The 25,823-nt window shown below is 35.4% G+C and overlaps 1 protein-coding gene across 1 annotated transcript; it reads left to right on the top strand.

Moving 5' to 3' along the window:
* Nucleotides 1-10,852: 10,852 nt before the first annotated feature.
* On the top strand, nt 10,853-12,558 carry LOC120073911 (UDP-glycosyltransferase 87A1-like). The gene is made up of 2 exons (XM_039026825.1): nt 10,853-11,472; nt 11,557-12,558. The coding sequence occupies exons 1-2, from the start codon at nt 10,980-10,982 to the stop codon at nt 12,420-12,422; spliced, it is 1,359 nt and encodes a 452-aa protein (XP_038882753.1). The 5' UTR covers nt 10,853-10,979; the 3' UTR covers nt 12,423-12,558.
* Nucleotides 12,559-25,823: the final 13,265 nt, after the last annotated feature.

Below are 25,823 nucleotides of genomic sequence, written 5' to 3'. Positions count from 1 at the left end.
TAGGTGAGGGCAGCTCAATATCGCTGGCCCAATAAGCCTCCCATTTTAGGGGTAAGATCGGGTGGATAGCTGGGAATATAGGGTGCAAGACGGAATTCACTCCTACCTGTTATAGGGATAGTAGATAGGTTGTTCCCTTTAGTACTGAATCCAGGTCTTGAACAAGGGGCCCCACCCTCTCCTTGGCCCGAGAGGTATTCGGTTTATAGATTGGACCTTAAACCAATTGTTCATTAGAGGATCAGTGGAACTTAAGAAACAAGATGTAGTCTTGGGGGTAAAACAGTTTTTATGACCCAGCCGAGATTACGAACAACCTGTGAAGGATTAACTTACTAATCATGGTTATATCAAATGGACACAAATATATCTATAGTGAGGGGAGTGCAACTACGGGACTTTAGTGGAATGACCCGTTAGTTAACGAATGTTGATTAGCTCCATCTAAAGAGTGTAGCTAGCTAATCTCGGATCGTTGGAGCCCATGATCTATAGGTTCATTAGGTTCCCCTACTAGCTCATATGGAATAAACTTAGAACAGTATGATAGAATAATTCGAATTGTTCGAATTAGGTAGAGAGAGAGAAACCGAAAAGTATATGTGATATAGTGGTCGGGTTTTTCAGCTTAGAAATACAGCTTTAATATTTAAATGTGATTTAAATATCAAGAATATGAATATGTTCGTATTGGAAGCTCGGAAATAATGGAAATGGTCAAAGTTGTAAAAAGTCAAAGAGTTGTTTTTTGACTTTGAAAAGTCAAACTTTGACTGATCTTATATTCAAATGTGGTTTGAATTTCGAAAAAATGAATGCGGATTCATGCTCGGGAAGTCAAAAATTAGTCAACACGGATAAAATCATAAAAAGTCAAAAAGTTGACTTTTTGGTCAAAGTCAAACTTTGACCAAATGCCTATTTTGCCCTTTGACTATAGTTAGTGGGAAAATCCAAACTTTTGTTGGATAATTCCACTAACAAAATAGTGGGCTAGGTGTTGGCTTATAGTGGAGATATTAAACCCACTAAGTGAGTGGATTCTAGGTGTTGGGTTTTTGTGAAGTTTTTTCATGCAATTGTTGCATGTCTTTTTTCTATAAATTGGGCTTTTCAATTTAGTTAAAAGACTTTTTCCATTTTGAAAATTAGTTTTTTGATATTTGGGCTGGAAAATTACAACTTTGTGAAAAAACAAAGGAAACACCCAAACCTACTCAAAATTCCATTCCTTATTTTCATCTCTTTTCTCTCTCTCGGTTCTTTTCATCTACCGAGTCCCACAACTCGGGTCTGAGCCCAGAGTATAGTAGGTCAACTCTAGTGGTGGTCCAAAAGAGTTCGGGTCGAGATTCAACAAGGAGAAGCGGCTTTCGGGAACTTCAAAGGTAGCATCTCTACACTTTTAATTCACTGTTTTTCCTTTAATTGCATGCTATTTTCCTTTAATTTAGAAGCAATTAGAGTGTAATTAGGTCCCAATTCCACTGCGTATGTCTCATATTCCATCAATCGTCACCGTGATCATTCTCACTTGTCACTGTGATCACCCTGATCGTGGCCATCATCACTCTCAGCACGAGATCGTCAATCTCACCAATAGGCCTCAACGAGAGGACATGTACTTTAAGGGCAGGAACTATGCAGTGCGTGTGAGCTACCTCATCCTCTGTTGGTACCAGTTGTACCATTATAACGGGGTTTTCCTGTATGTGACTAGTTAGGGTCATAAGCAACATAAACTTAGAACAATATATCAAAAGAATTTCAAATCCATTACCTGTCGTGGATTGAAAATCTCTCTGCCCAATAAGGCGTATGTTGGGGTTTTCCTGCTTCTCCCATCGAGACAAACATGGAATGGCTATCTCACTAGTATGAGTTTCCACAAGGTTTCTGAGCGAAGAAATCGTCTCATACGCCCACACCTGTAAACAGGAAGATAGAATCAAATCATGAAAACAATTGACAATAATGGAGAAAGAAGCACACGTAGAATACGTATATGGACTACCCTGTAAGGCGAATGGGAATCTGTACAGGCTATATCCAGCTAACGTCCAGGGTTTTGCTCAATCGATAGCATTGGTGAGAGCGCTCTTAAGATTACCGATTGTCTTCTTGAAAATCACATTACTCTAGACATAGTTGCAAAAAATCTCCAAATCATCCACAATACTGAGGAGTTAAACACCTACTTCTTTCCCCTCCCCATCATGACCAACTCTGTGAAATAGGAAAGTGCCACTTTCACCGCATCCTTGTCACTACTAAAGTCCATAGCAAGAAAATGTTTCTTGGCTTGAGTCTGTTTCAATCTAGGCCTATTGTTGAAGTATAGGTTTCTAAGCCTGGTAGGGTTAGGATTATTCAGTACCACTCGTGTCCGTACCCTAAATCTAGTGATAAGGTCAAACTAATCCTTACCTAATGAAACCCTAGACCCAACCAGATTAAAGGAAATCATGTTCGGTTTATCATTTATAACCTCCCTGAGAACTAGGTGATGTATCAGTTATCCATTGAGGGAGAGAGTACTATCTAAGATGGGTCCAAATATGGTATGCCTAAACATGTCTAACTGGACCCTCGTTAACTTCATACGGATCACCATATAAGTCTTAGCGAGATGAGAACATGAAGATAATGAAGCCTTAAAGTATCCTACTGGCTCGATCCTCGACTCCGTAATAATTACCTATATGTGCCATAAAACATGATATAATGTTAAAATCCTTAGTGAAAGAATATACTCTACTAGCTCGAACTGCAGAAGAAAGAAGCCAGAGAGCCATCACCAAAGTTATTTGGATGTATTCGCAACGTGAAGTTTGTAAAATAGCTTGAGTTATGCTTTCTGTTGTTTGTCTCGTAATGTTTTAAATGTCTTGTGAAGTTATTTCACGATAAAATACAGAATCAACTCAACTTTACGAGACTATAGACTATCTTTTATCTCGTAAAGTTGAGTTTGTAAGTAAGTCTTTTCTCTCGCGAAGTAACTTCACAAGACAAACTTACAACATTACGAGAAGAACGAGATAGTCCGTCGTTTGTCTTGTAAAGTTATATATATGTCTTGTGAAGTACTACACAAGACAAAAGACATAAATCAACTCAAGTTTACGAGAAAAAAGACCGACTTTTGTCTCTCGTAAAGTTAAGTTGATTTCTATCTTTTGCCTCATAAAGTAACTTCACAAGACAAACTTACAACATTACGAGACAAATGAGATAGTCTATGTTTGTCTCGTAAAGTTATATATATGCCTTGTGAAGTTACTAATAGAGTAAACATACATGCAATGGAAGAAATCAGAATTAATAAGCACTCTAATTACACTTAATTTGAGTTTAAAAACATGCATGAAAACTGATTTCAAGGAAGAGGGTTTCAAGAATACAATACCTTTGAAGAACCACTGAAATTCTTGCTCCTCTCCACAAATTCAACCTCCAAATCAACAGTGAACCACTAAGAGGATCTTTTCTACTATCCTCTAACTTGAGTTGTGTGATGGAAACACTAAATTGAAATCAATTGAGTAAGGGAACCAAGAGGGTTTGGGAAAAAGTGGTTTCTACAAAATTCCAAAAATTCAGCACTTCATTCATTTCAATCTCTGAAATTTGATGTATTTATACATCTCTTTCATGTCAGCACTCAATGAAATAGCCAAATGACACTTCTATTGGCACTATTATGGTGGGATAGGTGTTAATCAATGGATTAATCCACTAACTTTCGTTTTTTTAAAAAAATTATTTTCAATTTCTTTTAAATTTTAATAAAAAATAAGATTAAATTTAATCAAAAAATTCAAATCGGAATTTGAATTTTATAAAATTGAAAATGTTTTATTAAACTAAACAAATTTAATTAATTAAATAAATAATAATTTAATATTAAAAATTAAATTAATAAAACACCTAATTTATACATAAATCCTAATCATGTTAATTAATATTTAAATAAATATTTAAATATTGTAAACTCTCCAATTTACGTTTAATTTTGATAAATTTAAACATTTAATTATATCAAATATAATTAAGCAAACCCTAAATTTAATTTGAACACTTCAAATTCAAAACCTTAATTTCGATTTTGAACATTTCAAATCCGCTCAATTCACTAATCCAAGAAGTAATTTTACAAGCTAGTTGAGCGACCTTATGGACCTACAGATCATGAGCTCCAACAATTTGAGATTAATTGGCTAAACTCTTTAGATTGAATTAATCAATAGTTGTTAACTATCAAGACATACTACTATAGCTCGATAGTTGCACTCTTCTCACTGTAGATATATTTCTGTCCACTTTAACCAATCAGTAAATCGATCCTTCACAGGTCGTTCGTATTTACAGTAGGTCAAAATTACCGTTTTACCTCTGTAAATACATCTTGCTCCTTAAGCTCCCAATAATCTTCCATTAAACAATTGGTTTATAGTCCAACTAATAAACCATATCCCTCTCGGCTATGAGAGGGTAGGGCCCCTATAAAACCCTCACCTTACTTTCTCCTTATTAATTATGTTTATTGTTTAAGTTAAGCAAAATATGGGGTTAAATATCTAAGTTAGATTGTATTTGTGCATCCCGTAGTAAAGGATGACTTTGAAGAAGGAAAAATGGTTAAGTAAGGAAGTTTAGCTTTCAGTACTTATTAATCTGGCTTTACAAGAGAAATTCTGGCTAAGTGTTGATCGTGCTGAAGGGTGTTTGAGCATCGAGTAAATGATGTCAAGCGTTGAGTATAAGTAATCAAGAAGGGTTGAGCATCGAGTAAAGGCTGTCAAGTGTCGAGTATAAGTGAGCGAGGAAGGAGGCGAGCGTCGAAGGTAAGCGAGGAAGAATCACGAGTCGAGTTCAAGCATCGAGTGAGGAGCATGAGTCGAGCGAGCTCCAAGCATCGAGTTTCCCCATCGAGTAGCAAGTCCTCCCATAGAGTATTTAACAGAGAAGTCTTGAAATTTTCTGTCGAGTAAGGACCCTTCTCCATCGAGTTTTCCCAGTGAGGATTGAGTTGCTCGAAACGCTCAGATTTAAATGCTCTATTTTAGACTTCCCTTTTAGTTACTTGGATAGAGGGCTTAATCTAGACATTTGATCTCCACTAGTGGGTGAGGTGGCTTAAGAAGATTTCATGTAAAGGGTTAGACAATAGTATAAAAAGAAAGAGAAATTTAAGGACTAGTTTTGGACGATTTGCTCAAGTAAACTAGATGAAATTGGTACCATTAGAAAGCTCAACGACTTTAGTTTATGAAATCGAGCCTAAAGGGGAGATTCACTTGAAAGAGGGCCGGAGAAGGAAGGAAGAGTCAAAGGTTTATTTCAGGCATTTTCGGGCACTCGATGAAGAAACATAAATCTAGACCGAACCTCTTGGATTTTCAAGCCGAGAATTTAAGGTAAGACACCATCTCAAATAAGTTTGTAGAAGGAACCTTGGAAAGAAAAGGTCTATGGTTCGAGTTATATATTTTAGGAAGTTAACCCTACGATCTTTACTCAAGTAGGGAGTTACAGTTAGGGCTATTGGGAAAGATTTGAGGGCCCAGGTTAAACCACAAGAAGTTTCACAACGAAAATTTGAGGTAACATTGGTAACGAAATTTCGAACATGTTTGGAGAAGGAACTTTCTTAAAATGGGTTCTAGTTTTCAAGTTATTTACGTTAGAAATTGAATCTGGAAAATGTTGGACAATTAGGAAACCCTTTGCTAAGTACGAGCTTAGTTAAAAGAGTAGTCTCAAAAGGGAGACCAAGTAGCAACAAAACTCTTATTCTTCTATGTGTAGGAGCTACGTCCATTGGAGAGGCCTACAAAGCTTAGGAAGAACCAAGCCCAAAGATCCGTGAGTGATTAAATGTTTTCAAATGTGTTCACAAAAAGGGACATGTGTTTCAAATGAATTTCATGCTAACGTCCATGGGTTTTCCAAACAACTAAAGTTTATACTTATATTTTAAATGAGTTTTGTTAATCCTAGCGTATGTTAAGAATGTATGAAAAGTAATGAAACTACATGTTATTAATTGTGAAGTATGCATGTTGACTGATAATGATGCTCGAATCTTCCATGGATGTTATGTTTATAATATATCGGGTACCGAAGATATAGAAGGTATTTGAGGAAGTACCTAAGGTGTTGATGATACTTAGTATACTCCATGTGCACGTAGGTAGTTCTTTATGAGAGGCCGAAGTATGGGTTGATAACATGCAGAAATGCATGTCATCTTAGGCCTTTTATTTAGAATTATGAGGGCTGTTAAGTAGAATATGCAACAATTATGTTAGGAATTCAAGAGAAAATGAGCTTGCGTCGTTCAGCATGATGAATCTCGGCTAACCCATTATTATGCGTTATTATGCATTCAATGTTCTATTTTTGTAGCTAACGTAGGAAGTGGACGCAAACGCGGAAGTCGAACCACCACATAGACGACCGCATGCGGAGAAACTCTCCATCGCAAAGGTGAACGCGTTCGATCAACACATGGGTGTTGTGGTAATCAGCCGCATGCGTCCATTGCATGGGAGTTGCGCTCATCATCGATAACGCATGGGTGTTGTGGTCATCGTGTAGAGTTGCGGTATTAAGCAAATGCGGTCACTGCATGATTGCGACTACACGATAATGCATGATAAAGGGATTAACGCAAGGTTGGTTGAATGAATGCATCAACGCATCTCTCAGGAAAATAAAAAAGATGATGTTGACATCTCACCTACCACGCCGTTAGCAGCAGAGATTTAGAAAGGACTAAACGTGCCACAAATGTCAGAATCAGAGCAGTCCATTAATGCTATCCACGATCCAGGCTCTATATAAAGAAGCCGATGAGTAGAATTTCAATTGATCCAAGGTTTTCGCCTGAGGTTCACCTAGGGCGGATCCTTGTGATCCAGAAAAATGCGTGAGAAGAAGCTTGAGAGTTCTTCACCTCCTTCCTCATTTCCGAGTGACGACCGGAGCCTTCGATTGGAGCTAGATCTCTAGAGAGTCAGCTCCTCTGCCCATCCATGAAACCACCGGCAGCCTTGACGCACATCTGCTAGAACCAGCCGGTCATTTCATTTTCTCTTCGTTTCTTATATTGTATTGTATTACATTTTATGATTAAGGAATTAATACATGATGTGTTCAATGCATTTCTGTGTTTCCTTCGACTCCATCTCCATCTTCTTTACTTAACATTTTTAACTTTCATTGCATCACTTAGTGAGATTGCTAGAGTATCGCATACTTAGTCATGCAGATTAGGGATATGAAGCATGGAGCAAACCACCAAGAGGTGTGCGTTGCGTGAGTATATGAGTAAACCTTATTTGCTTAGTGTGAAGCTGTAGGAACGCCTGTCTATAGGCGGATGCAACGCTTGTCTATGAGTAAAGTCAGCAACAACTAACTGCCTGGGAGGGTAAGTGGTTGATCACATTAAGCAATATAAGCTATTGTTCACTAGAGATAGGAATAATCTTATGTCAACAAAGTTCATGCGCTTACCTTGTCTTATGAGCACATCATTCATTATTTAGGCATACTTGAGAGAGTAGTCTAAAACCCAAATCTAAGACTCGAGAGAGCAGATTGGAACGCATAAGCAAGAATGGGGAACTTAGAGACAAGCTCCGTTTCTATCACACAACGTATGCACCCTACGGATAGGATATTGCATACGTCCAGGAAGTAGGATACGGTGGTATGCGGCTAGCACGCTCATGCGTCGAGAGCACGTGAGGTTATGGAGGTCTAGGCAGGCATAGGCTTCCTGGTAATATCGCAGATACATCGCATACGTCCTAGTCTCCTGGCTACAATCTTTATTATAGGATCGAAGTATGGGTCTCACGAACTTGAATGGACATTGGGAGCTTGAGCTATGAATGCTCGTTCTCAACTAAGATTTAGTAGCATGGTTGATTATAACACTGTGATTAATGTATGATATTATGCAAGTTTCTTGAGATAATTTTCCAGCATGTTATTTATTTTACATTAAAGCATATGAAAGGTTTGAGAAGAAATGTATTTCCATGTGTCACTCATTGGGCAACCAGCTCACAGTTTTCAAATGTTTTCTTTTTTTTCTGGGTAGCGGCCAGTTCCCTCGCGGTTGAACCCACTGCAGCTCGCAATCCAAAGTTTGGTAACCTTAGGAAGAAGCTTTGGTTAAACTTGTTTTGATGTACACACATTTGGAAAGGAGTCGGGAATTTGTGATACTTATTTTCTCCTGGGACACATGTTTATTTTGGTCATCTTATTTCGTTGGACATATGTTTGTTTTTGGAACTATAATTAAGACTTGCACTGTTTAATTTCATGGATGTGTTTTGTGCCATGTCGTTGCGTATTCAGGTTTAAGCAGATTCACTTAAGTTCGACAGTAAGTGCTGGCACCTAGGTCGGTAACTGTTGCTGTCATATCCTCTTTCGGTTTTAGAGGGTAAACCGGGAAGGGGTGTGATAGCCCCTTTGTTCAAAACCAGGAGTCGGTACTGAAGAGAACAACCTATCTGCTAACTTAAATTAGGTAGGAGTGAATTCCATCTTGCAGGACTGTGTCCTCAGCTATCTATCCAATCTTATCCCTAAAATAAGAGTCTTATTGAGCAGTGTTATTGAATTACTCTCACCTATGTAGATCAAAGGATAATCCCGAATAGACAAGAGTTCATAACTAGCTCAGGATTAAGATTGAGTTACCCTAGGTCATCGAATTTGAAATAGTCAGTTTTAACAGTAAACGGTCGTTATAAAGAAAAGTGACTATTTCGTGGTCCGATCTTATGCAAACATCCTTTGCATAGGATGCCCTCACGCGCATGTCTCCACGTGAATGATTTTAGGATCACATCATTTGTATCAGTATACAAAGTGAGCCGCATCCAATAGTGTCTCCAGGATGAGGTACCCAATCGCATCTATATACTTATAGACCATTTTGGCTATATACTAAAACTTGATGCACTTTTATGTCACCGCATAAAGTTAAATTATTCATATTATAGCCATAGATTAGTTTATTGGATTTTTATAACAGAATGCATTATCAAATAACATTTTATTGAATGAACAACTCAAAAATAGAAAATGTTTCTAATATTTACGAATTGCGAGTTTTAGGACATTTCCAACAGTTACTTCATGAGACAAAAGACAAAAATCAACTCAACTTCATGAGACAAACTTATAACATTACGAGATAAACGCCAGAGAGCTTTTAAGTTATTTACAAACTTCTCACTGTTGCAAATACTTCACGAGACAAATATTCACAATAAATTCACGAGATATTTGTCTTGTAAAGTTCAATACATCCAAAAAAAATGTGAAATCAAACATAGACGAACATTTACCCCTTTATCCCACATATTTTATAGGATGAAATGACAAATATGTTGTTGATAAAAAAATGTTTTGGGTTTCACTACACATTCCTATCATAGATCACACAGACATCCCCCAACAAACAATAGAATCGATTAATCATTTAGAAACAAAGAAGATGGAAAGGGTACTTGTGTATCTTTTGTCAAAATCCGAATTGGATGAAGGGAAAATAGAAGACGTCCAATAACCACGAAAGATGGGTCTTCTTTACAGAGGTAGGAGAGTCTAACAATGTTGAAAACTCAATGAGAAGAAGAAAAAGTAGAAAACCCTAACTTCCACAGGAAGAAGGAGAAAACCCTAACTTCCACGAGAAGAAGAACTCTTTGCGATAACATTTGTACTTTCGAATTCTATTGAGGTGCAAAATTGTATTTTTACAAGTTAGGTCCCTCCATTTAAAGTATGAAAATTTGGAAAAAAAGTTAAAAAAGTAGATTTTAAATATGAGATTACTTTTGAATGAAAAAAAAAAAAAATTGGGTCAAAATCGACAATTTTTCGCAAATATCATAACCTCAAAGGTCCCAATCAGTTTTTTCCTCTTTTTGTAAGGATCTCGTCAACTTTCGTTTTTTTGCAAATGTCTCATCACTTTTTCCCTTTCCAAGAAAACTTTAGTAAAAAAAAAAAAATTCTCTCTTTCTCCCAATTATTCACACACATAATCCATTTTCTCTTCTCTCTGTTTTCTTATCTTTTAGCCACTACTTCTCGGTTCTCTTTTCTCTTCCCTCCTCCCACTGCCACGACCTTCGCTGCTCTCCTCCTTCTTTCTCTTTGCTCTTCAGTTTTTTATCTCTTCTATTTTCCCTTTGTTCCTTTTTCCTTTTACTTTTCTTCTCCATTTCCTTTTCAATCTCGATCCTTCTTTTTTCTTTTAGTTCTCTCTTCTTCTTTTTTTTTTTCCCTCTATTCTCCTTTTGTTTTTTTTCCCTCTTCTTTCCCATTTTTTCACCAAAGATATAAAATCGACTGATTGATTGTGTGGTCGGCTAGCCGGCATCACCAACCTCTCAAAAACCGACGACCACCAATCAAACAAAACCAACATGTTTGTGGTCGGTGCTAGTTTGAGTTCAAAACTGACAGTCGATGGATCCATGATCACCCCAACAATTTTTTTGTATGTTTAGGTTGAAAGGCCACTTAGAAGTATTTGAATTCTAACTTTTAAAACCATAACAATTCAATTCTATCTTTTTCCAAATTATATAGACCCAATTTATAATATAAACTTCAATCAATATGGTAACAATTATTTTTTGAGTAATACTTGATCTTTATATATTTCAATTTCATAACATAAAAAATAAATTAAATTTTTTCCATACTTGATCCTTACCCATTTCAATCAAATAATATCAAAATAAATTAAATTTTTTTTTATTAAGATGAAATTATTTGATAGGATGTAGAAATAGAGTTTTTTCCCATACATAACTCAACAAGTAGTTAGATTTCCATCAATCAGAAACTTATCCTTATCCCATCTTTACTGATTTCTTCTTCTTCATCATTTTCTCTGATATTCCACAGTTCACACTTCCATTGATTCTCTAAAAATGGATTCCACCATTTTTGAAACTCCTCAACTCACCCACTTCGCGGCATTACCCTACCCCGGCAGAGGCCACATTAACGCCCTCATGAACTTCTGCAAGCTCCTCTCTCTAAAAAATCCCGACATTCAAATCTCCTTCATCATCTCCGACGAGTGGCTCACCTTCCTCGCCGCCGACCCCAAACCCCAAAATCTCTATTTCGTCACTTTCCCCAATGTCATCCCCTCTGAGCTTGGCCGCGCCAAGGACTTCCCTGGTTTCTTCCGATCAGTCAACACCGTAATGGAACCTCCAATTCAGACTCTGCTCACTCACCTCCACCCGTTGCCGTCGATCATCGTTGCTGATTCCTTCCTCACGTGGGCCGTTCGGTTAGGCAACCGCCTTAACATTTCGGTGGCTTCCTTCTGGCCCATGTCCGCTACAGTTCTCTCCATTTATTACCATTTCGACCTTCTTACAGAAAATGGGCATTTCCCGGCTGATCTCTCAGGTACTGCAAAAATTTCCCTTGTTCTGAATTTTTTAATTTATGAGAAAAATCTTTGACGGAAAAAGTTGTTTCTTTTTCTTAAAGAGCGTGGTGAAGAGATTGTCGATTACATTCCCGGAGTTTCCGAGACTCGTCTTGCATATCTTCCCACTTTCTTCTCCGGCGATGGCCATGAAGTCATTGATTTAACATTGGAAGCTGCACGTTCTATTGACAAAGCTCAATTTCTCATCTCCACTTCTGTTTACGAGCTTGAACCCTTTGTAATCGATATTTTGAAACTGAAATTTCCATTTCCAGTTTACACAGTCGGACCCTGTACACCATATTTCGACGCCCCAAACGGCTGCACGGACGACTATCTTCGGTGGCTGGACTCCCAAGCAGAGGGCTCTGTTTTGTACATTTCGCAGGGGAGTTTTCTTTCAGTTTCAAGGGCGCAAATGGACGAGATCGTCGCCGGCGTGAAAGCCAGTGGCGTTCGGTTCTTGTGGGTGGCGCGCGGGGACGACGTCCAGTTGAAGGGCGTAGGTAGAGAAACGGGGATGGTGGTTCGATGGTGCAACCAATTGAGGGTTCTTTGCCATAGCGCCGTTGGGGGATTTTGGACTCACTGCGGTTGGAATTCGACTCTAGAAGGGGTTTTCGCGGGGGTTCCGATGCTGACGTGGCCGATATTCTGCGACCAAGTTCCGAACAGTAAGAAAATTGTGGAGGATTGGAAAGTTGGTGTGCGACTGAAAGCAGTTGGGGTTGGGGATTTGGTGACGGGAGAGGAAATTGCAGAGTTTGTGAAGAGATTTATGAACTCAGAGAGAGTTGAAGGAAGGAAGATGAGGAACAGAGTGATGGAATTGCGAGAAATTTTCCGACGAGCGGTGGCGAAAGGCGGTTCCTCTTATTCTAACATTGATGAATTTCTCAACCATATTACTGCTATTACTGCTTGATCTGGTGGTTCATTCGAGGCACAATTTATATCTATGTACACTCATTTAGACCTAGTTTAGTAATCATTTATCTTTTTTACTTAGTTTTTTAAACCATTAAAAATTAGATAATAAAGAAAAAAAATTGGTGATAGAAGTAATGGTCTACCTTAATTTTCAAAAACAAAGACAAAAAACAAAATAGTTATTAAATGGGATCTTAGTAAATATGTTTTCAAATTTATAATAATTTAATAAGTGAACACTAATATATGACACTAGGGTGTGTTAAAAATACATTTTTAGCTATTTAATTTAAAAAAAATTATTTTGAAAAAAATTATAGTGTTTGACAATTACTCAAAATAATTTTTGAACTGTATATTTTTTCAATTTTTATAAAAAATGTTTAAATAATAATGAGTTTTTTTTTTCTAAGTCAATTCAAATGGACTCCTAGTCCATGTAATTTAAGATTTGCAACAATTTGATCTATATTATAAAATATGTCAAGTTTTAATAGGGTTTCTTATAATTATAAATGGACAAATCGATTAATAATAAAACGTAAATCATACTAGGGCCAAATAGTTATGACCCCTTTGTAACCATTTTGATTAATTAAGCATATGCACATTCCTTCCATATCCAATTGGAAGGTCCGGATGATTGCCTTCCTTGACAGCAAGTCTTGGAAGGCAGTTCTTAGTTGGTTGGTCACATCCTACAATTACTGAGAAAGATAAAATTGTAAGTTAGAAACCTGAAAAGGATTGGACTAAAGAGGAAAATCAAGTTTCGCTTGACAAACTCGCGAACCTTAAATGCTATCTTCAATGATGTCGATCGAGACATCTTCCAGTTAATCAACACATATGTTACTACGAAAGAAGCATGAGAGATCTTTGAAGTGGCCCATGAAGGAACCTCGAAAGTAAAGATGTCAAGGTTGTAGCTCTTGAGAATCCAATTTAAGTCACTTAAGATGCACGATAATGAGAGTATTGCGGAGTTCAATGTGCACCTCCTCGATATTGCTAATGAAGTTTTTGCCCTTGGAGATGAAATTTTCAAAGGAGAAACTCGTTCGTAAAGTGTTATGATCTTTACCTAAAAGATTCGATATGAATGTTAGTGCTATTGAAAAGGCACAAGATATTAGTATCATGAAAATCGATGAATTATTCAGTTCTTTCCGAACATTTGAAATGACCATCGATGACAAACTAGAAAGAAAGGTCAAAGGAATAGCCTTGCAATCCTTGGTGAATGATGGTGAACCGTCAAGCAAAGTTAAAGAGTCTGATGAGAGTCTAGCAGAATCCATATCCCTTTTAGCTAAACAGTTTGGGAAAGCTCTTAGATGATGAGAGACAAGTATGACAAAGACAAACAACAACAACAATAACAACGCTCCAAGATAGGGAAACCAATTTCCCAAAAAGACTAAAAGCAATAAAGGAGGTAGTAGTGGTCAGGTCCTTTCGAAAGGAACTTTAGATGTTGTGAATGTAAAGGTTTTGAGCACTTCCAGACTAAATGTCCTAACTTTTTAGAAGGTAGAAAAAAGGCTTTCAACTATTTTCTCAGATGAGGAAATAGATTTTGGTAGTGAGTTAGATGAGGAAGTACATGCTCTTGTGGGACACTCACCTGCCAGTTGATAACTTGACCTTTTAATTAAAATAATTTAGGAAAATAAGAAGCAAATTCATTAACTCGAGAAGAATTCAGAAAAATAATTTAAGTTACGCGATCACATATTAACAAGAGATAATATCTTGGAAATAAAATTTTTTAACATCTTTCAATGCAGATTTGATAAAAAAAAGAAAGAAAAAAAAAAGGAGTAAGCGCCTTGTGGAAAAATGAAAGCTGCAACCCTAATAATAGAGACAAAAGGAAAGCGATGCAAAACTTGCATGCATAGAACAACCATGCGAGGAAAATTCTAGTACGCGAAGAAACCACAAAGCAACAGGTGATTGGCAAATTGTCAAATCACAAAGCAAGTTGGTAATCGACCTCAACTGAAGCAAGCCAAATCCAAATGAATCTGTGACATGATCAACCGGTGCAGTAGGGCATAGAATTAAATGTAAAAGTGTCAGATCTTCATTAGAGAGATGTTCAGGATACACTTTTAGCACCTATAAATTGCCTATGGCAGCTCATGCAATATATACGGAGGGCTCTACAAGAGATTACAAAAGCTCTGCAAAAAAAAAAAAAAAAAAAAAAAAAAACCTCCATCTTCGATCTCATAAGTCCTAGGTGAAGATTTTAGGTGAGAGCTTAGTCTCTTCTCTAGAAGTGAGGGAGAGTTCATCCATTATCGCAAAGCAATCATGAGTAGCAGGCAGTATCGGGGCCAAAGGAAGCAAGAGATTGCAACCGATGGTTTGACATCTGTATCTATCATTTTTATTCTTGCCTTTTATTTTATGTTTTGTATTAAGAATCACACTTGATAATTTTTTTATTTTAAATATGAATATGATTACTTGACATTTCATCTCACTCATATTCTTCATCTCTTTTATCATGAGCAATTAAATTCTCAAAGGGTTGAGAAGATAACCTAACATTTTCCAAAAGTATGCATACGGAAAAAAAAAACTCATCTTGTTTAATCTACATTTATTTCAACACCTAATTCAGTGATAAATTGATTAGGTATAAGTGGTCAACTACTCGAGAGAGCAAGTGACTTAGACTTAAGAATCAGCTTTAGAGATAAAGTTAGATCTTTTGTGAAACAATCAACTCAACATGCATTTTAGATATAGAACAAATGTGGCTTCTGACATCGAGAGGTCGGTTCATTAACAAAGTTGATATATGAATGCTTACATATTCTATGCTTAAGGAATTGTTTGCAAATCTTCTTGACCCTACTTCATTCATTGCTTTTTAAGCTCATTCCATCCCTTTTTTTTTTTTTTTTAGTGCTTGCCTAGTTACCATCTCACATTCATCTCATCATCATCACCATCACCATTGTAATCATCAACATACTTAGTATAAACACATTATCATTGCTTACGAATTACACTTCACCATAAGAGATCATTAAAACATTCAACAAGTTGTGTTACCAAATTCCTGTATTTAACCCTGACTTACCAGCAAACCTTGTTTAGATTTATACTTGGGTTCAAACATAGAAAATTGTGCTATGTCATTGTATTTATTACACATTTCATCTAGGCACAACTTAAGCTTTAGGTTAAATATACATACACTTACGCACATCAAAGGTCGAATTTAAGGTGACGAATAATTTTTTGGCGTCATTGCCGGGGATTTGGAAATTAACCGACTATTGAATTTTTCCTTGATCTTTTGTAAGGCATAAATTTTTAGTTTCTACAAACGTGCAGCGAAAGAAAACATAATCATTAAGCACTCTAATTCATCAATTTTAGGTCTAAAACCAACATGCTCATTAAATAACAATAGGTTTTCAAACATACCTTTGAAGATATACTTCAAACTCAAAATTCAACTACAACGCCCTTCTTCTGGCTTGTGAACTACCACTAGAGTTTTTCTACTATCCTCTAGGAGTTTAGATTGAGTTGTGTGACTCAAAATAAGTTGGAATTTAGGGAATTAAAAATAAAGATCACTAGTCTTCACAGTTGAAGACCTTCTTCAACCTTAAGACCTTTTCAGTAAAATCCACTAGATTGCATGAGATTTTTCACTTAAAACTGAATATTTTTATCCAGCCAACCCATGCAATCAGATTGCATGCATAGATTCCAGCCCCTTCTTCAAAATTGAGCTGGAATTGGAAGGGCAATGGTGACTAAGAAGCTTGCTTGAAAGTGGGAAAATACCACATTTGAGATTTTTCCAAATTTTCAATTTCTTTTTAATTTTGAAACTTTTCAAAATTAAAACTAATTATCTTAGTTTTAATTCATTAGTTAACACTAAAAATTTATTAATTATACAAAAATTAACTCAATAATTATTTTTGCTAATAAAATTAATAAGTAATAATTAATTAAATAATTTAATCAATTCTATTAATTTAATATCAAATATTAAATTAATTTATCACCAATTCCACCATCATGAATCTCTATTCATGAAATTAATATTTAAATCATATTTAAATATTAATTGATTCTCCAATTTTGTTTAATTCCATAATTAAACGTGTAATTATATCACATATAATTACTAATTCCCTTAATTCAAATTTGAACGATTCAAATTAACTTACTCTAAGAGTATATCAACATGCAGCGGAAGCAACAAGAATCAATAAGAATTCTAATTCATTCATTTTGGCTATAAATAAAGCCTCATACAGGGTTTCAAGCCATACCTTTGTAGAACACCTTGAATCACGATTCTCAGCTGCAAATCTTCTCCAATTCTTCTTGTGAACCATCTCAAGATCCTCCCTATTATTCTCTTGAGGCTTTAGATTGAGTTGAAGGACTCAAAATAAGTTTGAATGAAGGAAATTTCGAGAAGAAGCTCACTAATGCAACTTGAAGAACACTTCTTCAACCTTGCAAGTTTTCAACAAAACTTCAGCAAGTTCATCAGCTATTGCATGCTAGATTTCTACTTCCATCTTCTCTATTTATTGCAGGATATTCATGCAAAGAAGAAGGCTGCATGAGGTGCAGCTCGTGCTTGAAGATTGAATCAAGATTCAAGTGGACAAATGAGTGAGCTGCTTGATGAAGGTGAGTGGAAAAATCCCATATTTCTCATTTTGTGTTTTTCCAATTAATTAATTTCTAAAATAAATTTATTTTTCAAAATTAAAAATTTTACAAGTTTTACGAAATTAATTTCTTAACTTAATTTTCTAATAAAATTAATAATTAATAATTAATTAAATAATTTAATTAATTCTAATTAATTTAATATCAAATATAAAATTAATTTTACACAAATTCCACCTTTCATGAATTTAATATTTAAATCATATTTAAATATTGATTAATTCTCCAATTCCATTTAATTCTAAAATTACACGCGTAATTATAACACATAATTACTAATTCCATTAATTCTAATTTGAATGTTTCAAATTAACTTATCACGCTACTCTAAAGCTAATCCATTTACGAGCTAGTAGGAGGACCTTGTGGACCTACAGATCATGGGCTCCAACGATCCGAGATTAATTGACTAAACTCTTTACACCAAATTAACCCGATTCGTTAACTAATGGGTCACTCCACTAAAGCCCATAGTTGTACTCATCTCACTATACATATATTATGTCCACTCGATATCACCATGATTAGTAAGTTTACCTTCATAGGTTGTTCGTAATAACGGCTGGGTCAAATGTCTGTTTTCCCTCGAGATTACCTCTTGTTCCTTAAGTCCCATTGATCCTCTAATGAACAATTGATTTGTGATCCGATCAACAAACCGAGTCCCCATCGGGCTAATAAGAGGGTGGGGCCCCTTGTTCAAGACCTGGAGTCCGCACTTAAGGGAAAAACCACTCTACTATCCCTAAAAGTGGGTAGGAGTGAATTCCATCTTGCACCTTATGTCCCCAACTATTTACCCAGTCTTACCCCTGAAATGGAGGTTTATTGAGCCAACGTTGTTGAGCCAACCCTCACCTATGAAAATCTAAAGATAATCCCAAATAAACAGGAGTTAATAGTTGGTTAAGGATTAAGGTCAAGTTACCTAGGTCATCGCTTTGAAATAGTCAATCTTAAATAGTAAACAACGTTATAAAGTAAGAGTGACTGATTTCGTAGTCTGATCTTGTACAAACCCATTGCACACCATTCCCCATGTCATAACATGTACTAATTAGGATATCATCGTCTGTAGCACTTTACAACTCCTTGTAACAACTACAGAGTAAGTCGCATCCGATAGTGTTACTAGTATAAGACACCCAACCTTATTCATATTAATAGATCATTTTGACTATTTACTTGAACTTAATCCACTTTTATGTCTCCATATAAAGTTCAAGTACTCATGTAATAGTCATGGGTCTTTTAGTTTACTGGATTTCTAAAACGAAATAAGCAATACATATTTCCAATAACAACTTATTGAATTTTCAGAATAAGTTTTATTGTTTACAAACCATGAGTTTTAGGACATAAAACCCAACAAACTCCCACTTGGACTAAAACTCCAGTTGTAACTTATATATCCGAATATATAAAACCGAGTTTCTGAGTTTTACAAAGAAATACAATAAACTAGGGCATCCCATACCCATGGTTTACCATTCGGTATCCTATACTTGATTCTTCTCCAACTTGCCTAGGTTATTAACCTGGTATTCTGAGTCTTACTAGGTGATTCTCTAACACTTTAGCCGAGAGAATCGTTGTAAACTTGTTAGTGTACAATAAACTTCATATTAAACTATATGGAGAATGCATCTTATTCTCAATAATGATCAGGAAGTCATACTTTCCTCCCACTACATCGAGGTACTCTCAACTCTTTGAGTAAGATGCATTTGATCTGTTTTAACAACTATTGTTAATTTATGCAAGTTTTATGGAAACAAATAATACAAGGTGATCTGGAACACCATTCCAATGATGTCGAGAAACCAATTTAAGGCAACAAGAAAGTTTATCACTGGATTTCAAGTTCTATCAAATAGATCTAGAAATCTTTAAACTTTCTATACTTTGATCTAATCGAAGTATTTCGGTTTTATTTTACCTAACAAGTTTTATACACTCTGAACATTTTAAGTATTCTAAACTTATCATTTAGGTTAAATAACTACTATCCTTTAATCGATTTCCAGCTGTTCTAAATATCTTCATATTTATAAATGGCTTTTAACTAAATTGGTTCTAAACAACATTTCATTTACAACAAAATACATACAATTTGTTCTTTACATAGTATAAAAAACAAATAACATTAATATCAAACAACAACATCTCCTACTAGTCGATCTAAGGACAACTAGCAATCTTCAGGAACTAGTTTACCTGTTTTGCTTTCTCTGCTCTCTTTTCAGCAAGGTACTGAGGGCAGTTTCTCTTCCAATCCCCTTCCTCGTTGCAGTGGAAACACTTTCCTTTCTCTGCAGCGTTAGCCTTGCCTTTTTTCCAAGCAATTTTCTTCTTCCCTTTCCCTTTGCTCTTCTTAACAGAAATACTCTTACTTTTTGAAGAGGAAGCAACAATAGGCTTTTGGGAGGACGTTCCTCTCTTTTTAACGGTAATAATATGTACTTTCGGTTCCAAACCTTTAGCTCTCACTATTGTCTGGTAAGCTTGTAGCTCATTTAGAAAAGTAGTCAAGTTGTATTCAATTTTATTTATTAATGCGTTCGTGCAGAAGTTTAGAAAACTCTTCGAAAGAGATTCTAGAATAAAATCGATTTGACTTCTCTTGTCAACGAAAACTCATTTATTTTTGCCACATTGAAATGGACATCATGTCCAGGACATGTTCACGAACAGAGGCTCCCTCTTTCATGCAGTAGTTGTAAACGACTTTATAGCATCATGCCCTAGGGAGAAGTACAGTTGTTCGAACATCCCTCGTAGAGATCCCATAATCTCTTTGAAAATACCTATATCCTCATGTTTCTGCGCCAAGACATCTGATATGCTGATGAGGATATAAGCATGGGCTTTATCATTTGCCCTGATCCATCTATCGTATGCATGTAATAGTCGTGGATCTTTTAGTTTATTGGATTATTTCTAGAGTGAAATAAGAAATTCATATATTCAATAACAACTTTATTTAATCAAACTTCAATAACAACTTTATTGAATTTCATAATAAGTTTATTGTTTACAAATCACAAGTTTTAAGACATAAAACCAAACACACACCCACTTGGACTAAACTTTAATGGTAACATACATATGAATACATAATGTTGAGTTTTGAGTTTTACAGAAAAATACAATAAACGAGGGTATTACATATCCATGGTTTGCCTTTAGGTATCAAATACCCATCCTTAGGTATCACATACCCATGGGTTTTTCTCCCACTTGCCCTAGATTATATAGCCCATAGTCCTAGTCTCACTAGGTGATCCTCTAACACTTTAGCCGAGAGGATCATTGTAAAACAATATAGGGAATGCATCATATTGAATACAATGGACTCTAACACTAAACTTTAATGGTAACATACATATGAATACAATGGACTTCTATTCAAACAATATAGGGAATGCATTTTATTTCCACAACTACTTGTTTCTTGATACTGTCACCAAGACCTTATGATTGAGTTTCCACTAAACCTAAATTATGACTAGGTTGTTATACAATCCTCCCACTACATTAATGTACCATCAACTCTTTGAGTAAGATGTATTTGACCTGTCAAAACAATTTTTGTTACAATGTCAGTTTTAATCAATAGATTTTTGAATTATGTAAACATCTTTTACATATCATAAACAGATTTTATGACCTCTCCATATCTCATGTGAAGTTTCAGAAATACCTTAAAATGGAATGAAAAAATGATTAAAGTAACTATGTGTATGTAGGATTGTATCAGCAAGCAGCAGAAGTAACAAGGATCAATATACACTTTAATTCATTAATTTTGGTAGAAACTAAAGCATGCTCTTGCAGAAACAAGTGGGTTTCAAGTCATACCTTTGTAGAACTTCTTCAAAGCTCGATTTCAGTTGCGGATTTCTCCAAATCTTGTTGTAGACCATCTCAAGATCTTCCCCACTATTCTCTTGGACTCTAGATTGAGTTGTGAGACTCAAAATAAGCTTGAATGAAGGGAACTTGGAGAAGAACTCATAGCAACAACCTACTTGAAGAACACCTTCTTCACCACGAATTTTTCAGCAAAAATTCTATAGATTGCATGCCTCAATTCCACTCCATTCTTCTCAATATATTGCAGACTATCATGCAAAGAAGATAGTTGCATGAGATGCAGCTCATGCTTGGAGTAATTGAAGCCTAAAATTGGTGGGTTTTTTGTGAGCAACAATGAAGGTGATAATGAAAAAACCGAAAATCCATTTTTGTGTTTTTTAATCTTTTTCAATTTTTCAATTGATTTCAAAGATCAATTTATTTTGTGAAATTGAAAATATTATTACTTTTACAAAATTAATTTTTCTAATAAAATTAATAAATAATTATTTAAACAATTTAAATAATTCTAATTAATTTAATATCAAATATCAAATTAATTTTACACAAATCTGCCTTCATATATTTAAATATTAATTTTACACAAATTCACCTTCATATATTTAAATAATATTTAAATATTAATTCTCCAATTCCATTTAATTCTTAAAATTAAACGTGTAATTATATCTCATATAATTACTAATTCCTTTAATTTTAATTTGAACGTTTTAAATTAACTTATCACGCTATTCTAAAGCTAATCCATTTACGAGCTACTAGGGGGACCTCGCGGACCGACAGATCATGGGCTCCAACGGTCTGAGATTAATTGGCTAAACTCATTAGACCGAATTAACCCCTATTTGTTAACTAAAGGGTCATTCCACTAAAGCCCATAGTTGAACTCCCCTCACTGTAGATATATTATGTCCACTTGATTTAACCATGATTAGTAAGTTAATTCTTCACAGGTTGTTCGTAATAACGGCTTGGTCAACTGTCTGTTTTACCCCCGAGATTACCTCTGTTCCTTAAGTCCCACTGATCCTCTAATGAACAATTGATTTGTGATCTAATCAACAAACTGAGTCCCTCTCGGCTAATGAGAGGGTGGGGCCCCTTGTTCATGACCCAGAGTTAGCACTTAAGGGAACAACCTCTCTACTATTCCTAAAACCGGGCAAGAGTGGATTCTTTCTTGCACCCCATGTCCCCAGCTATCTATCCGGTCTTATCCTTGAAATAGGAGTTTATTGAGCCGGTGTTGTTGAGCCAACCCTCACCTATGAAAATATAAGGATAATCCCAAATAAACAGGAGTTCATAGTTAGCTCAGGATTAAGGTCAAGTTACCTAGGTCATCGCTTTGAAATAGTCAGTCTTAAACAGTAAATACGTTATAAAGTAAGAGTTACTGATTTCGTGGTCTAATCTTGTACAAACCCTTTTGCACAAGATGCCCCAACTCCTCATGTCATAACATGTATGAATTAGGATCACTTCGTTTGTAGCACTTTACAACTATTTGTAACAACTATAGAGTAGGCCGCATCTGATAGTGTTACCAGAATAAGGCACCCAACCTTATTTATATACTATAGATCATTTTGACTATTTACTAAAACCTGATCCACTTTTATGTCTCTACATAAAGTTTAAGTACTCATGTAATAGTCATGGGTCTTTTAGGTTTATTGGATTTCTAATAAACAATACATATATTCAATAACAACTTATTGAATTTTCAGAATAAGTTTTATTGTCTACGAACCACGAGTTTTAGGACATAAAACCCAACAAATTTTCACTTGGACTAAAACTCCAGTGGTAACTTATATATCCAATATGTAAGACTGAGTTTCTGAGTTTTATAGAGATACAATAAACTAAGGCATCCCATACCCATGGTTTACCATTTGGTATCCCATACCTGATATATCTCCCACTTGCCCTAGGTTATTAACTTGGTATTCCTAGTCTTACTAGGTGATTCTCAAACACTTTAGCCGAGAGAATCATTATAAACATGTTATTGTACAATAGGCTTCTTATTAAACTATATGAGGAATGCATCTTATTCTCAATAAATACCAGGAAGACATACTTTCCTCCCACTACATTGAGGTACTCTCAACTCTTTGAGTAAGACGCATCTGACCTGTCTTAACAACTCTTGTTAACAGTCAAATCTAGAGATCTTTAAACTTTTTATACTTTGATCTAATCGATTTCTAGCCATTTTTAAATATCTGAATATTTGCAAATGACTTTTAACAGTTTGATTCTTAACAGGAGTTGCTATGAGATAAAACAAACATAATTTTCGAAAATGAACATTTCATTTACAACAAAAATATATACATTTTGTTCTTTACAAGATAACAAAAGCAAGTAAGATCAAGCAACAACATCTCCCCCTGATTAAGCTGAGCAAACGGTCCTCAGGAACTAATTTTCCTTTTTTACTTCTTCTGCTCTCTTCTCAGTAAGATATTGAAGGCAATTTCTCTTCCAGTGGCCTTCTTCGTTGTAGTGGAAACACTTTCCTTTGTCTGTAGTGGTTTTCTTGCCTTTCTTTCCAGCAAATTTCTTCTTCCCTTTCCCTATGCTTTTGTTGATAGGAATAATCTTACTTTGTGAAGAGGAAGCAACATCAGGCTTGGAGGAAGTTCCTCACTTCCCAGCGATAGTAATAGTTACTTTTGATTCCAGAGTTGTAGTTCTCAACATAGTCTGGTAAGCCTGTAGCTCATTCAGTAGAGTAGTCGAGCTGTATTCAATTTTATTCATGAGTGCATTCGTACAGAATTGTAGAAAACTCTTCGGAAGAGATTCTAGAATAAAATCGACTTGACTTCTCTCGTCAACAACAGTGTCGTTTACTTTCGCCACATTAAAGTGGACCATCATGTCCAGGATAGGTTCATGAACAGAGGGCCCCCTCTTTCATGCGACTGTTGTAAATGTACTTTATAGCATCATGTCTTAAGGTGAAGGACGGTTGCCGGAACATCCCTCGTAGAGATTCTATAATCTCTTTGGTAGTACCCATATCGTCATGTTTCTTTGCCAAAACATTAGATATGCTGAATATAAGCACGAGCTTTATCATTCGCCCTGATCCATCTATCATATGCATCCCGAACAATTTGGTTTGTATTAGAGCTCGGAACGGGAGGATAATCTTCTGTTAAGACGAACCATAAATCATCTATCACCAGTATAATATTCAAATTTGATTTCCATGTTACATAATTATCCCTAATCAGTTTATTCAACTCCGACAATTGTACTAGTGAACTCGTCATTCTGAAATTATAAACAAATTCTATAAGTGAATTGCTTTTAAATCCAATCAAGTTTTAGCAAAATTATAATATACCCAAGATTATTTTTGCAATGATAGTACAACAAGACATTCTTGACTAAATACTACCTCCAGAATAACTCATATTTCGATGGTCATTTAGCTATCATTTTTTGTCATAAATTACTAACACTTAATAATTCTGTAAGTGTAACCCTCCATTTTTAGACGTCAGAGGTTGGCCCCAACTATGCTACCGAAGTGAAGAGTCAAGGTTGGGAATGGACCTAAGAAATTCTATCCATCTCTGGAGCTTGAGTTGTTCCAAATCCTATGTTACAACTCTCCGTGGGGATAGCCATCGTTAAACGATTAGCAAAGGGCTGCTTAAAGCTATCCAGTAGGCGCAACATAGGAATCTCACAGTCCAAACTAATGGAAGAGACCGCATGATATGTTGACACACATCCTTCACACACTTACTATGAACTACTTCCTCCGTTCACCTTGTTATTGATTCATACAAACACTTTCCGTATGGAGGTCACTCCCAGGGTGTCACGAAGTGTCATATGAATCTTACGGTGTAAACTATGTGGAGACGTGGCGACTGAAATCCATATATCGTATACTTGATTTCTATTTGAACAACTTCCCCTTATTCACCAAAATCTAGATTTAAGCTAAAAAAAATACTTTCCGTATGGAGGTCACTCCCAGGGTGACATGAAGTACCACTTAAATCTGGATTATGAACTCCTAGGGATGTGAGAGCTAAGAACGTATCATATATGTTATTAATCTCTCACTGAAGTTTTCTAATAACTTTATCATATAGAAGTTATTGAACTCCCACTGAAATGTTCTATTAAATTGAGTTAATTTATACTTAGGTTCTTTTCGACTAATAAAAACAACCCTAAGCCTAAGTGATTTATCCAAGTATAACACTTATAAATGGATTTAAACCTACAATTTCTAGGTGATAAACCATTTTATTACCTCACATCGCTCATGTATGCTCATAAAACTGGTTACCAACGTTCAATAATACGGCCATAATCCCCAGGTAGGAGGTGTTTTGTAGACCATCAACTTAAGTATCCCCAACATTGAATAAGATTATATATCGGTTGAGTTTGTAACCTGAGTTTTACAAGTTTAACGACCTATTTTAACTATTAAAATGAGTGGTTACCTATGTAAGCATGCAACTGTTCTTTGTTATAGATTTTAAATGTCTAACCAAATTTTATAATAGCTTACAAAATTTTAGACATGCTAAACATCCATAACATACATTAAAGGCATTGAATATTTAATATGACAATTATATTAAATACAAGAAAACCTAACATGCATACTATATATTATAACTTATTATAACATACTTTCAATGCATGTAACATGCTTTCTATGGTGGGATTTTAAATCTACATTGCATACTGTATGCATATACAAGATTTATTTAATTATAACATACATCAAATGCATAAATAA

Source organism: Benincasa hispida, chromosome 3 (assembly GCF_009727055.1).
Source record: "Benincasa hispida cultivar B227 chromosome 3, ASM972705v1, whole genome shotgun sequence".
NCBI classification, from domain to species: domain Eukaryota; kingdom Viridiplantae; phylum Streptophyta; class Magnoliopsida; order Cucurbitales; family Cucurbitaceae; genus Benincasa; species Benincasa hispida.
The sequence above is the reverse complement of the archived record's forward strand: the minus strand, read 5'-3'. Positions and strand labels throughout refer to the sequence as shown.

Bases quoted from the DNA above. Each gene is read 5' to 3' on its own strand.
- LOC120073911 (XM_039026825.1), top strand. From the start codon at position 10,980: ATGGATTCCACCATTTTTGAAACTCCTCAACTCACCCACTTCGCGGCA. The intron at 11,473-11,556 runs GTACTGCAAAAA...TTTTTCTTAAAG, and splicing joins TTTCCCGGCTGATCTCTCAG to AGCGTGGTGAAGAGATTGTC.